Raw genomic sequence first — 15,372 nt, 5'->3', positions numbered from 1 at the left:
TTTTTTTTTTTTTTTTTGCTTTAACAGTTGTTTTCTGACCTAATCAGAATGCACATCCCAGCTCGCTATAAAATTCACAAATCAAAATGTCTCATTTATTTCACATACACATCAGTAAACACAAGTGGGAAATGAAAGACAGATGCTTCAAATCATTAATTGTATGTTATCAATCCTGTATATTACACTAAACTGGTGAATATGAATTTAAGGTAACCGCTGAAAAACAGTCAAAAGAAACAGAGGAAGAAAAAGAACACCAGCAAATAGAAATAAAAGAAAGGGAATGTCAAAAATCCTCTCAGGGAACAGGAGGGAAGGCAGCTGGTAAGGATGCCAAAGATACTAAGAAACAACCTCCAAAGTCACCCACCAAAAAGAAAGGTAACTGAAGCATATGATCCTTTTAAAAATAGCAAAAAAGTTAAAGCTTAGTGCATGTGTATTAAAAAGAAAGCTAAGTTTAATTCTTTTCTGTATTTCTTTGTGATAGTCTAAAAAAGTGATATGTTTTGAGATGCAGAGACAAAGAAACTCAAAGACTATAGAATGCTGCTGACTGAAATAAATCATATAAATGAGATTTAGGGATAAATCTTAAAGTACCACGAAGAAAACTAACTGTTATTCTTTTTCTGTGTATTGATTTGGAAAAATACATAAAGACATTTTTGTCAAAATATGTTAACTTTTTAAAAAAGTGATTATTTGATTACTTTAATCTCCTGATGTAGGTAAAAGCTTATCAAGTACTTATCACAGTAAAAATAGTTGACAAATATATAAAACAGCTAAAGATTACTTTCCAGTGTAATTTATCAGTCATTATAATAGTAGGGATGGATTTTATTGATCCATTGTGTATATGGCATACCTATCTGACAATATGTAAACAAAAGATATAAAAATTAAGTGTAGGGTTAACAAGAATCTCAAGCAAGATCAGGGCCCCATGTGATAGGCACTGTGCATACAACTAATTTGAGAGTCCCTGTCCAACAGAAGTTAAATTCTAAATAAGCAAATGGTGGACAAAAATGTTCATATCTCCGTTTTAAAAATGAAATTATTGGTCTGATCCAGTTTGGTTTGAGAGGCACCTCATAGACCATACAACTGAGTAGCTCCTCAGTTTAAGCAAAGTCCTTTCAGTGCCTACCTATGAGCATTAGAGCACTGCCCATAAACAGTGTCGTTTGATCACCTAGGTTTCATCCAGACAACCGCATCCGTGCAATATGTGGTGCTACAGACCCATCTGCGGTGCCACACACTGCACATTCAGGCATTCCCCCTGCTGCTGCCTTGCAGCACATGGCGTTTTTTGCCTGGGAGTTCCCTGGGTCAAAAAAAAAAACGTGGGAAAGTGGGGTAGCACACATGGCGGCAGGACATGCTGTCCAAAACTGGAGCTTGGCCTGCCAGAGCCATGGTCCAGCTGCTGCCCATGTTTCCAGCTGCAGGAGCACCATGGCTGCAGCTCCCCAAGGCCCCCAGGACCCCAGGTAAAGCTTCTGGGGCCAGCACAGGTGCTGGCCCCATCCTCCTCTACCCTACCTGGGGTAACCTGTCACGCACCAGAGGGTTCGTTGCACAGTCATTTCCCACGGACAAGTAGCAGCGGCACAAAGTGTACCACTGCTTCTTGTCCCTAGGGAAAGAAACATCTGTGCTCTTGTGGATGCAGCCCTAGGGTGCATCTACATGTGCAGTTAACTGTGCAGTAGACTAATTTGCTGTGGTGGACTCGTATAATGGGGCTTCAGATAATGGGGCACTCTTGTGCTCCAACCAACCCTGGCACTGCCCAATACCACCCCCAGGCCCTCTCCCAGCCCAGGGGTACTCCGCCCTGGCTCAGACTGCTGTGGTCCTGGATGCAGCATCTGCACATGCACCCTGAACCACAGCAGTTTGAGTATTTACATATGCTATGATAAACTCTGATGGAAACTGTGCTGCAGCTTATCACATTGCCTTAATGGCATGTGTAGGTGCACCTCTAGATACCTATCTCCCACTTGACCACCATTGTATAAAGAGTTTGAGAGGAGAGATCAAGATCGACTCTCCGAAGTGAATCCCCTAAGTACAAAGTTAGAGTCATGCTCCCTCTTGCTTGCTTCCAGAACTCTTTACACATTTTATCTTAGATAATCATAGGTTAAAAAATAGAAATGATCTGGCAGCAGGGACTAGAACAGTGGTGGGCAATTATTTGCACTTGAATGCCCCATTGGGAATTTTGCTGAGCTGTTGCAGGACAGATCAGCATCCCCCACCCCATTACGCAACAGCTCACCAAAACTTTGTATGTGGGATGGAGCTGCAGGTGTGTGGGGAGCAGTATTTGGGAGTGGGAAAGGCAGGTGAGGCCGGGACCATGGGGTGGAGGCACGGGGTGGTAACAGCGTGGGGCCAGGGCCAGGGTAGAACCACAGTCTGCTGCTTGCACACTCCTGCAATGGGCAGTGGTACCATGGACAGGGGTGTGCAGGGCACAGATTGCAGCTCTGCCTTGGCCCTGGTCCTGCACTGTCACTGCCCCAGATTCCAGACCCGGCCCTGGACGCACCTCCCTGCCCGACCATGGTCACATCTCATCTGCCTGGCCATGTGCCTGGCCAGTGCAGCTCTATGGACACCCCAGGATTTCAGGCCAGTGACAGTGTGGGGCCAGGCCGGGGCAGAGCTACAATTCAGTCCCTGCACACCCCTGCCCAAAGAAACTGCACACATCGCAGGGGTGTAAGGGCGGTAGATTTCAGCTCTGCCCAAGCCCCGCACTGTCACCACCCCAAGATCTTGGGTGCTCCCCAGTCCTGCCTGCCCATCTTGTTCCTGGATATGGCTCCTTGCCCACCCATGGCCCAATCCTAGCTTCCTAGCTGAGTACTCTGCCTATGCAGGTCCCACCTCTGGCAGGAAGCGCAGGGTGGACAGCTGGGGTGCCCAGGAAGCAGGGCCAGGTTCAGTGGCTGCAGCAACCAGAAGGAGCTGCTGTTGCTGGGAAATGGAGTCCAAGTGTGGAGTCCACTGTGTGCCTGGGGGCAGCAGGATGGGCCACAAGCACCGTGACCTGGGCTGCTCCCCACGCTGGGGCCGGGTGAGACTGAGGAACCTGCTGCAAGACGGACAAAATCCCTCGGTGAGCCAGATCTAGCCCACGGGCTCTATTTTGCCAATGCCTGGACTAGTTATAACAACTAGGCTTACACAATCATGTTTCCTGTTGCTTGTTGTCCCTCTGGCTCCATACATAGTTTGGGTTACCCAGTGGCCTAGCTTCAACAGGAGAGATGGGGAGGGTCTTCACCCAAACCAGCCTATAGAGGTAGTATGGGAAGTAGGAAATGTGAGTTCTGTTCCCCTCAAGGTGAGAAGGCACCTAAAACCCAGGTCTCCCACTTCCAAGGTGTGTACTCTAACAATTGGACTGTTTAGGAAACAATGGGTACTACCACTACTGGTAGACTGGGACCGGATATAGTGGGCGTGTCTACACAAGACATTTTACTGCACAGCAGACTAATTTTTTGCACAGTAAAGCATCACTGTCTATACGTGCATGGCAATTTGGGCACGATAGATTAATTTACTGCACTGCCAGATAGTCCTGTCAGATACAAGTCAGATCTGGGAGCGCAGTAAATTATTGTGCTTAACCACACAGCGCATTCAGGCTTCTTGATCATCTACACCTTATTCTTTGGAGAAAGCAGGGTAGATTTGCACCTTATAGACTAACTAAATCAGAGGTGTATAGCATAAAGTTTTGTAAGCATGAGGCTTACTTTTTCAGATGTTGCCTTCTGCCTGACTTCAGAATAACATAACCAACTACCTCTCTTTGTCCTCTGAAGTCACCCAAGTCTCCCCATTGACTGTATAGACATCTTGGGTACCAAAACATGGTTAAATTAGGTTGCTTTCCCAGGCTGATACACCTAAATCTAAACATTGTAGAGATCAAACTATATCTAGTCCCAAGAGGTTTGCCCAAGGTCACACAGGTGGTCTGTGGCAGACCTACGAATGGACCTGAGCTGTACATTAATTGTAAAACCGTTGATTTCATAGCAAGTAGAAGGTTGCTGTATATTTTCCTACATAGGAAGAACTGATTAGCTTTTACTTCTTCTCTCACCCCAAGAACGCACAGTGTAATTTGTTTATATTGCAGGCAGTGCAGCAGCAGCATTCTGAATGGGAAAGTGATCTTAATTACTGAATGCTGTTTTTGTCATTCCTACATTTAATTATGTGCGTTATTATGACACTAATGTGCTGGTCTACTGTCAGTGGCATCCTGTTGCACCACCACAGCAGCTGCTTCAACTCAGTTTTTGGAACAGAGAAGTTGCAGTTTTCTATACATTTGAATAACGGTCAAGATTATTTGATGGCAAGCATGCTGTCAACACAGTAATAAAAACAGAATGATAAGGTAGTGATATGACTAATAGTAATGCATCATGCTTGTGTGGGCCCCTAAACAGCAACTAGTAGGGTGATTTTTAAATTCCTTTAACAAAGGAGGGGGAAGTCTTTTCTCTTCTATTATCGGTCTTTTCCTTCTGCAGTGTTATCCTCATACTGCATTGGTGATAACTGATGCTGATTAACCAACCTAGTATTTACTGGTGTAAGTACTAGGTTGGTAAATTATCATTAGTAAAAGTAAAGTACTATTTACTGTATCTCCCAGTTTGGCCCCAAGATAGAGATTTGCCATGCAGGGGTACTGTGTGTTTTTGCAGTTGATTATAGATTACTAGATTTTGAAGCCAGAAGGGACCATTTTGACTGGATAACACCTCCATAAAAACTTGTCCGTGTGATGGTGATTCCCCACTGAGAATAACATCTTGGGCGCGATTATTTTCTTGGTTTTTATTCATTTAATATTATTCATTTAATACATGCTAAACTGATTGTGAATATGATTCTCTTTTTTTAATCAGGATGTCATATAGTTTTAAATCAAATTCCTGACCAAAATCTAAGTATGCTACGTTATCAAGGAAACTTTTCATCTCATAAAAAATATCAAGTTAACATGAAAGGATCTATTTCCTGTAAATCAAATTGTACTGTGCTGTGTACACATTCTAACATTTTATTTTTTGATAAAATGGTTCTTCTATTTCTTGTAGGAGCACCTTCTCCAGCACCTGTGGTTGAAGCCACTCCTGTTCCATTAACACCAGAAGAATTAAAGAAACAAGAACTGAAGCATAAAATGAGGCGGGAATATTTTAGTGCCCTTGAACTTGAAGGTATATAGCCATTTCATTTAGTACATTGTAGGAATGGATCCTCATTTACTAGTATACGTTTTGTGGTATTTGAACAAAAAATGTGTATTTTTGCTTTCTCCTATATCTCAGAGATTATCTTGAAGGGATTTGCTTCACATTTTGTGATAAGTTCACTTTTGTGTATAGATTTTTGAAGTAAATTTCAGCCCAAGAGGGGAATGCTTTGGAAAAAAGTAAGGACTGTAATTGTAAGAGTTTCTATTTTAACTATTCAAGTTGTTAGCAACCATAGTTTTTAAATTATAGTATATACAATTAAGTTCTAAAAAAGTTGAGTTTATCATCTTTGGTTTTCCCTTTTTCTTCAAAGCCTTTTCATACCCTTATCTGTTCAATATGCGTTACCCCAATTTATTTCTCTTTTGCCCACTCTGCACCCATCTTCAAGATATTGATAATTCTCTATTCCCAGGATCCTGTGTATTGCCTCCATCCTTCACTCTCTCAGTGAAAACAATCTTAAATACAGATCTCAGCAGAGTTGAAATATTTTTTCAGTCCCTATTAAACTGCCCATTTTCATGAAGTGGAAATTGTTATAAGTACAACTTTGTGGATATAAGACAGTTGTGCTTTTGGGGCCTTTTCCAATGCTTACTGGAGTCAGTGTCAAGACTTACATCAACTTCAGTGGGATGTCAGGAACAGAACAATGAACATGTCTTACATTTGGCATAAATTTTCTTTTGTGAGTCCTGTCCTCCTGAGCACTGAATAGGTTTTCTCTGCCAGATTGTAATTTCATATGATTAAATAATGAACTTCCTCTTTCAAACAGTGGCTGTTTAGCTCAGTTGGTTAAAGCACGGTGCTCTACCAAGGGCACAGGTACAGTTGGTTGGACTGGATGATCTCTTGCGGTTCCTTCCAGCCTTACTTCTGTATGATCTTGTGTTTGAGGTCCAAAGAAAATGTTTTAAAATAATTCACAATGTTCTTCTTATATACATTTATCATTACACTTAACACTTTTGTGAGAGGGCATTATATGAATCTTGGTGCATATTATTATTTTTTAAGACTAAGTCATCTCCTGTCTATACATAAAACTTGGTTAACAGTTCTTTGACCTCATATTCTGATCTGTACTGTGGGTGCATTTTGTAAAATTCTACAGTTGAGTAAACATTGAAAAATATAAAGGAATACAAAAATCTGAGAAACCTAAATAGGTATTTTTTTTACACACAAGATCAGGTGTAGGTGCTTAACTTCTAAGTGCCTAAACTTGACAAATAGCTTTGGATTGTATAAATATTAGTAATTCTGAAATAATTGTTTAAACAGAGGAAGCTGCAAAATCTCGACTAGAGCTGATAAAAATAAAAGCAATAGCATTTGTTGAAGAGCTAGTAAGAAAAGCAGAAGAAACTTACAAAGACATGGAAAAATGGCTTGGAGCCAGGTTTCTAGCAGAGATGTCCAGGTAATATATGCCTAATTTTTAAGTGGAACGTGTATCCCCTTTAAAAAAAAAATCTATAATAAAGCTGAGGAAGATAATTGTTCAGATAAGGCAAGCATGAGTAACTTTTAAAAATGAGTTAAAATTATTCTTTTAATTTGCTAATATTGATCTTATGACTTAATACTTGATGTTTCCAGTAGTGCTGCATGTCTTGGAAAATTAGTCCATGGAAGTGTTGCACAACTAATCTTAGTCTTTTCTTAAAAAACAGAATTAGCAGACTTATGAATCCTGGTAGAGGGCTGTAATTTATTCCTAGGAAACTATCAGAACAGTTGTACTTTGAAATTTTGGGGTCATTTTGCTGTTTTTCCCATTCAGAATTCTCCACCTAGTGTTTCTGCCACTGTATGTGTAGCAATTATCAGGAGATATTTTAAAGATCACAAAAGAAAAAGGTATCCTTTCTGGTACAATTAGTCTGCACTGTCTGAGAAGGAAATAGATTTGGACAAATATGGGTATATTTGTTACCCCCTTTAATTATGAAGAGGGGATCTTCTGTGTATTGGTCATATTTTCCCACCTGTAATCAGAGTTCATACGTCAAAACACCAGTATTATTCTTTTCCTGTGGGAAGTGCTCTATAAATCCAGGAGTGTACACTAGCAGAGAGAACAGGGAGAAAAGATGAGCAAATAGTGGGTAGATGGTGTGTTCAAACAAGTAGACATCACCCAGCATATTCTGGCTATGTCTGTGTCATCTTTCCATCAAGCCCACTCTATAGATGAGATTCCCCTTTATGTGGAGCCCACAAAGCAGTGACAAATGGTGTCATGCTGCTAGTAGAGAAGCAAGATATTGTAGGCACAGTAGGGACTGGGAACAGGCCTCCTGAGTTTCATTCCTTTTCCTTGATCCACATAGAGGATGTGTGCTTTGTTAAGAAAACCTGCAAGTGATGAAAGATCTACAAACCTTACCCTAAGTCACTACTACTTAATATTTTTAATATCCTAATTGCTATACTTCAATTTTACAGTGTTGAAAAATTAACTGAGGTTGCACGCCACCACATCGAAAGTTCTACCAAAATCCAATTTGAAATGGTTTTAGAGGATACAGACTTCTTTATTAGCAGTGAAGTAAAAGTAATTCCAGATCCTGTCCCTCAACCACACCCTCCACCTGCAGAGACATCTGCAAATAGTGCTTTAACTACTTCACAGCTTAGTATGCTCCACAAGCAATTTCTGCAGCTGGCACCTAAAGGTAGGGAAAAATATTCTCATATGTTCATAATGTGTATTAGTTACCTAATCAAGATTCAACTGTTAGACACTACTAAGCCATTTTTCCTCTTTGCAATAACATTATTTACACAAATTTATACCACTAAGTAAAGATACATTTATTGTTGCAGAGAGCAGTCATAATGCTATTCATTCATTTTCCTGTCAATGTGAAATGTTTAAGTGCAAGTAAGCTGTTAAAGCTTTGGATCTGGGATCTTACATTTAATATCCTTCTAACAACTAATGGCAACTTTTATTCACTCTTTTTTATCTATCTGGGTGTTATATATGCTTTTATGTAGTATCCATCCTTAATGTAATTCTGAAAAGTTATGAGGCAAGAATTTTTTCCAACTACAAATCTTTAAGAACCTTATGCTTCTCAGCTCAGTGCTGATGAGTACCATGCTATTAAAAATAGTATAATTTAGGCAACTAGTACACAGTCAAAAGGTATTGCAACCAACCTCTGGGTTGAACACTGCCAACAGCCAGTTTCCAAGTGTTTACTCAGATAACATAGTTTCTCATATACCACATGACCCCAAAGAAGACACACACTTTGTTTTGGGAAGGTAGAATGAAGAAAAAAGATTTTTCCAGAGTTATGGCCGAATCCTAGCATCACTTGTCCTCCCCTTGCTGCTTAGCCACAAGCTAGAAGTTTAACCCTGTCACAGCTTTTGGATCAACTATTCAGCCAAAAGCTGCATTCAATTTACCATTGACTGTGACAGGTTTAAACCTCTAGCTTTTGGCTGAGCAGCAAAGAGAGAGCAAATGATGCTCAGGAATAAATGCCCTCCTCCATGTGGCCAGGAGGGAACCAGACCCCAGCAGCATCCCCATACTTCCATTCCAGCACACAAATTGACTTGATGCTGAAAACACACTGCAATTTGGGGTGGATAATTTTGGGAATGAAAGGTGCATGTGGTATGTGAGTAAATGTAGTATATCTTTTTATATCTTTTTTATTTTTGTCTTGCACTGCTTGGAGATGAGAATGTTGCTCAATTCTGTCTGAATTAGCAGATGCAATTATAGTTTATGCCACAGGAAACTTGACATTGGAGCCAACCAACAACTTCATGCAATCAGTAATCCTGCAGTAGATTTGGGGGAGTTTCTTTCACTTAGACATGGCCTTACAGTAAAGTGGGTACTTCATAGCTTAGGTTAAAGTAGAACTTGGGCTCTAATCTATATTCCAGCCATACCAATTTTCCTGTTTAGACCACAAAATCTGAGTCGGTTTTTTGTCTGTGGAAATTCAAGAGGTTAATAACAATACCTGGGTAATTAAAAACAAAACCTGGACAGTACCTGGTACTTACGTTAGCTCAACAGTGTAGACATACCATAAGTGTAAATATACCCTGAAAGTATAAGAATCCTAGATCCAAGATGACGATTAAGCTTCCAGGCTAATTTAGTTCTGGTTCAAGAATGATATAAAGTGTTTTATGGATTAGGCATTTTAATATTTTTTTTCAATTTGGATTAGCAGGGATCTTGACTTTCTCTGCTTAAAAAACCAAAATTCTGACTAAAAACCCCCAAATCTACATTTTTCTGCTACTAAAATGAAACAGCACTGTGTATATAACAGTTGAACACAATGCTTTATTGATATATTTATAATTTTAAAGCAATTTGGAAGCCTACTAGTGCCTCAATCATTATAATAAAATAAATTATAAATATCTATATATTTTGGCATTTGATTTTGGTTTTTTTATCATAGAAAATCAGAGCTCACCCTGCCTCCTTCGCTCACAAGGACGTGGGTCCAGTTGTAACTGTTCTGCCCCTGCTTTGTGGTGCTGAGCAGCCCTGATAGGCTGGTGCCCCTCACTCCCAAGCCACAGCCCCCCCAGCCCTGTTGGTGCCTCTCAGTCCTGATGCACAGCCCCCAGTCCCCACCAGTGCCTCTCACTCCCAACCTGCAGCCTCCCATCCCACCCAGCCCTGCTGGTGCCCCTCATTCCCAACCAACTGTCCCCCACCCCCAGGCTCCACCTCTATGCCCTGCTGTGGGCATACAAATCTGGGAGTCACGTGCCCCCCATGCATCCCCAACACATCCCCTATGGCACCCAACCCCTCCCTGGGAGTGCAAAGAAGCAGGGAGCTGGCCACCTCATTAGCCCCTTTTCCCAGATGAGCTGCCCATGGCTCCATCCTGCTCCCTGGCTGGGCCCCACGGCTGTGCATTCCAGCCTCAGGCTCTGTGCAGTGTCCTAGCTGCCAGAGCCTCCAGTCCCAGCTGCCAACCCTGCCCCACTCCCTCCCTCATCCTGGGGGCTGAGTGCGAGCCACCGCCACCGCTTCAATCTGCCTTCCCCAATGCGTTGCCTATGCCCCTGCCATAGAGTTACCTGCAGGCAGCTGGAGGAGCCGTTGTGCACCACACTGTCTGGGGCTGTATTGAAAGCCACGTGCATGTGTATGTACACACACATGCACATGGTACCCCCTGTGTTCGATCAGCCTCTTCCAGTTCCCCCTAGGCCCAAGCAGTCCCTTGCAGGCTGGAACACTGCCAGCCTGCAAGGGGAAACTTCAAGGAGAATATCCACATTTTTTTCTCTAAAGGAGAAAATCTACATTTTTTCTTGACAAGTGGAAAACCCGGATTCCTGCTGATTAGTTAAACCAGTATTGATGCAAGATAGAAGAGAACTAAATAACTAAAAATATCTGACAGAGATTCATTTCTGCTAGTGTCACAAATTATATAACTTTTTTAGCAAATCATTGTTAACAGTAGGAGGTTTTGAAATAGGATGTGTAATTTAACATTAGGATCAAATTCCCTTAATATAACTTGGTTGAAGCCCTCTGTGGCCCACTAAGATTGAATTTGGTCCCTTTTGTTGAAACGCCTATCACTGTATGTTTACATAGAAATTGAAAATACTTTTGAACTTACCTTTTGAACTCTCTTTGGCTGAGAAACGTGTTTACAGTTTTCCTTTAAAGAGATACATATCGTTCTATCTATAACGTGGGTGTGTGGAGGTGCGTGAGCACATCTAATCATTCCAAACTGTTGTGTAGAAATTGAAAGTATAGCTAGTACCATATTTACACAAATACAAAATGTTTTTTCCAATCAGCATGGGAGGAAAAAGGCTGTCATGTTACATTCACAAACAAGGAAACCTCATTAAATACATTGGCTATCATTAAACTGCTGCCAAGACCAGCCTGTACTCACTAATGGAAATCAACTATGAAGTTGCTTAAATGCAGCCAACGCCGAACATGACTTTAAAACACATGGCCCACATTGGACAAATATACTGATTTTTTTTTTTTTTTTTTTTTTTTAAGTAAAATTTTTCTTCCAGGGCCAAATAAGTTCTGAGTTAAGTTCCAAATTTCAACTGAGAAGAGCCCAATCATTCAAGTCTGTGTGACACTAACACAGGCAAGTATCGTACCTCCCAGACTCATCAGTCTGGACTTTAGATGCTCTGAAATCCATGGCAAGCATCCCATGTGGCAAGCCCAAAGCCTGGAGGTTTGGGCTTACCCCTTAGTCTTGCTTGTCCCTAGTCAAAATGCTGAAGAAGCAAGCTAGAGGAAACACCTAAACCCCATCACCATAAATTGTGTATCTGAGATCCTCACATTTGGAGACATTTGTAGACGGTTGCAAGGTCAGCTTGCCAGGACAGGCCTCTACCTTTAACACTTGAGTCACTCAAGGTTGAGGAGATGCTAGTTCTCCTGCTAGATACCTGGGAGCCTATCACAAGGATAGGTTAGTACAACCTATCTGAATGAGATGTGTGGATAGTACCTATTGCACAATTCCCTCAAGCACCAACTCTTTTTCCAGTCACGGTGAGCCACCACATTGAATAAATTTCAGCTTTTTCACTCCCACAGCTGAGCTGCACCTTTCTTTTGCATGTCTAGTGATTCCTTTTTCTTCATGATTTCATAGATTTCATAGACGTTATGGCTGGAAGGGACTTCAAAGATCATCAAGTCCAGCCCCCTGCCCCAGGGGCAGGAAGTCAGCTAGGGTCAAAGGAACCCAGCAAGATAAGCATCCAAGTGTTTCTTGAATAAGCCCAGAGTAGGTGCCTGTACCACATCTGGAGGGAGTCTATTTCAGGCCTTGGGGGCTCAGACAGTAAAGAATTTTTTTCTTATATCCAGCCTAAAACGGTCTTGTAGGAGTTTATGACCATTGGTCCTTGTTTTTCCTTGGGACACTCTGGTGAACAGACGGTCTCCCAGATCCTGATGAACACCGCTTGTGTACTTACAGGCAGCCACCAGGTCCCTCTTGAGCCTGTGCTTTTCCAGACTGAAGAGTCCCGTGGCTCTCAGCTTCTCTTCATAGGGCCTATTCTCTTGCCCTCTGATTATGTGCATGGCTCTCCTCTGGACTCTCTCAAGCTTCTCGACATCCTTCTTGAATTGTGGAGCCCAGAATTGGATGCAGTACTCCAACTGCCGCCTTGCCAAGGCCGAGTGCAGTGGGAAGATGACATCCTGAGATTTACTTAAGAAGCATCTATAGATGCAAGCCAGGGTTTTGTTTGCTTTGCCAGCTGCGACATTGCATTGGTGGCTCATGTTCATTTTGTGGTCAATCATGACCCACTAAATCTCTTTCAGCAGTGATGCTAGCAAGTGTAGCACTGCCAAGCCTATAAGTACGCTGCGGGTTTTTCTTCCCCCGAGGTGGAGTACCTTGCATTTATCAGTATTGAACGTCATCAGATTTGTGTCCGCCCACTTCCTAAGCTTATCCAAGTCAGCCTGGATCACTAGCCTGGACCTCTGAGCTTTAAGTGTCTTGCAAACATCACCAAATTGGGACGCAAACAGTTTACCCAGAAACCGTTTGTCGCACCTCCTCCCCCTCCCCAGCTTGTTGCATATGATTTGTGTGGTCACACCCTCCATGAAGTGGAGCTGGACCAGGCAGTCCTATACCTCATCTGCATATACATTTTTGGAGGATCCCAGAATTCATGACAACACCCACTTTCAATCATAAACAGGGGCTAATCAGCACATGAATACTATGGGGGGGTGGGAGGATCTGGAATACATACGCATACTGAGCAGTGCTGAGTTGTGGGGTCACCATGGTTGACCCTGCTGGGGCTCAGCTTAAAAAACTATATGGCAAATCATGAGCCGTTTGGCTTTAAACTAGTATCATGAAGTTTGTATGATATATAAGAAGGTACACTGCTTAAAAGTGTGTTTATGCAGATCCTGTGCTAAAATGTGCAGCAGTTTAAAGAAAAAAAGGTGAAATGCATCCATTTTTAGATGAAGTAAATATACAGGTACCTATAGAGATTTGCCTGTATGGTATATTATGTTTATTTCAAGGTCAGGGTTTTCAAATTTGCTTCTTACTTCCAAGCGCTCAGGGAGAACAGAGTCTGACAGTAAGAAGTGTGGGGGGAAGGGGCTGCAAGGGGAACAGATGGGTGGGCCAGAAGGCAAGGGGGCTAGCTGACTCCCCAGATTTATTTTCCCTGCTGTAGCAGTGGGAGAGGTCCAATTAAAGGCAAACCACAGATAATTTGATTCTATACCTGGAAAATTATAACAAATGTATGAATTGTCCAAATATGGAATCTAATTATTGGGGGTCATCTTATATTCAGGGTCATCTGAGTATTTGAGTAAATATGGTATTGTGCATGTAACATTGTGTGATTCAGAATATCTGACTATTGGTATTAATTTAGTATCACTAGCGGGTGCATCTACACTTGCACCATTACTGTGCAGTAACTTAGGTTACTGTGCACTAACCAAAAATGATTGTTCAGTACAGACGACTTATGCCAATTTGGGTCGCAAATGCAGGTAGCAAATTTACCCCTGAGTAGTTACTGTGCAGTAAGGCACATGTAGATGCCTTACTGTACAGTAATCCTATTTGTGTGGACTAACTAAGGATCTTGTGGCCTGTTATAAACTGGTCAGGGGGGATCAGCAGGCATTGGGGGAGTCACTGTTCCCCCGAGCACAGCCAGGAGTGACCAGGAACAATGGTCACAAGCTAGCAGAGGGTAGATTTAGGTTAGACATCAGAAGGCGCTATTTCACAGTCAGGGCGGCTAGGGTCTGGAACCAACTTCCAAGGGAGGTGGTGCAGGCTCCTACCCTGGGGGTTTTTAAGAAGAGGTTAGATGAACACCTTGCTGGGGTCATTTGACCCCAGTACTCTTTCCTGCCATGGCAGGGGGTCGGACTAGATGATCTTCTCAGGTCCCTTCCAACCCTAGAAACTATGAAACTGTGAAACTTGGGAGCAACATTACTCCCAAGTCAGTGCACACACAGCATTACTACACTGTAGTGCCTACATGTGTAGACACCGGGCTTAAAACTGCTTACTGTGCACTAAGTTACTGCATGGTAAATGCATGTGTAGACATGCCAGCATAAAGCAAATTTTCCAGATGTCAGACTTTATTGATCAATCCCTAAAGGATCTTACAATTTTGTTTTTAAATTATACCCATACTTATCTATATAGAACTCTAAAATGATGTCTAATAGAGTCCTTAATAACACCTATGCCATTTTAAAAGACAAAGCAATATTTCCATGGTGTACTGCTAATAGCCAGTAAATCCTTGCAGCAAAAAAATTGAAATGAATATTCCACTATCCCTCAGTGTTGCCTCTAACATAGCAACACCTGCCTGTAAAAAACCCCAACATGAAAATAAACTTTCTAATGTGATGTGTCTTGAAACGTATCAGACTCAAGCTGTTGCAGACCAAGCAAGAAACAGGTTTCTCAATCAAGAGGCCTTAGCTGAGACTACCCTGTCAGCAGGTCCATCTCTTTTAAGCCAAAGCTCAAGATCCTCCACTGATCTCAACAATAATAGTACCGCATAGCATAGGAATAGGTATGAACTCTCAAATAGGCATGTCCAAGACCATTTATGGCTTTATTAGTAGTAGTATTTATTTATTTATTTATTTATATTATGATAGTGCCAGTGGCCAGGATCCCACAGGATTAAAAACAGCTTCTTAAACTTAATGTAGAGCCCTACAGGTAGCCAGCACAGGTAACAAAGCGCTGGTATAATATTCTTCAAGATATTCTTCTCACAAAAATTGGGCTACTGCCTTCTGAATCTCTGTCAACATTAAATGGCTTTAACATGTAGTGCCAAGAGCACATTATAGTAACTAGCCTTTAGGTGATAAAGGTATGAATCATGTGACTAAGATCCACATCCACAAAATGGTCTTAATTGCCTAGTCAGAGCTTCAAATAGAAGAAAGCAGTCCTGGTTCTTGCTGAAATGTAGCCATCCTGCAGTCATTAAG

At 41.9% G+C, this 15,372-nt stretch overlaps 1 protein-coding gene across 5 annotated transcripts in view; it reads left to right on the top strand.

Annotated features, from left to right (window-relative positions):
• SPEF2 (sperm flagellar 2) overlaps positions 1-15,372 on the top strand; it is a 178,647-nt gene that overhangs the window by 72,487 nt on the left and 90,788 nt on the right. For all 5 annotated transcript variants that reach the window (XM_019517971.1, XM_019517972.1, XM_019517970.1 and 2 more), the window contains 4 exons: positions 213-384; positions 5,157-5,279; positions 6,609-6,747; positions 7,776-8,005. In XM_019517971.1, coding sequence (XP_019373516.1) covers positions 213-384; positions 5,157-5,279; positions 6,609-6,747; positions 7,776-8,005 — 664 coding nt within the window. The remainder of the gene's footprint in view (positions 1-212; positions 385-5,156; positions 5,280-6,608; positions 6,748-7,775; positions 8,006-15,372) is intronic.

The sequence above is a fragment of the Gavialis gangeticus genome, unplaced genomic scaffold, assembly GCF_001723915.1.
Source record: "Gavialis gangeticus isolate Ggan-Ray unplaced genomic scaffold, GavGan_comp1, whole genome shotgun sequence".
NCBI classification, from domain to species: domain Eukaryota; kingdom Metazoa; phylum Chordata; order Crocodylia; family Gavialidae; genus Gavialis; species Gavialis gangeticus.
The sequence above is the reverse complement of the archived record's forward strand: the minus strand, read 5'-3'. Positions and strand labels throughout refer to the sequence as shown.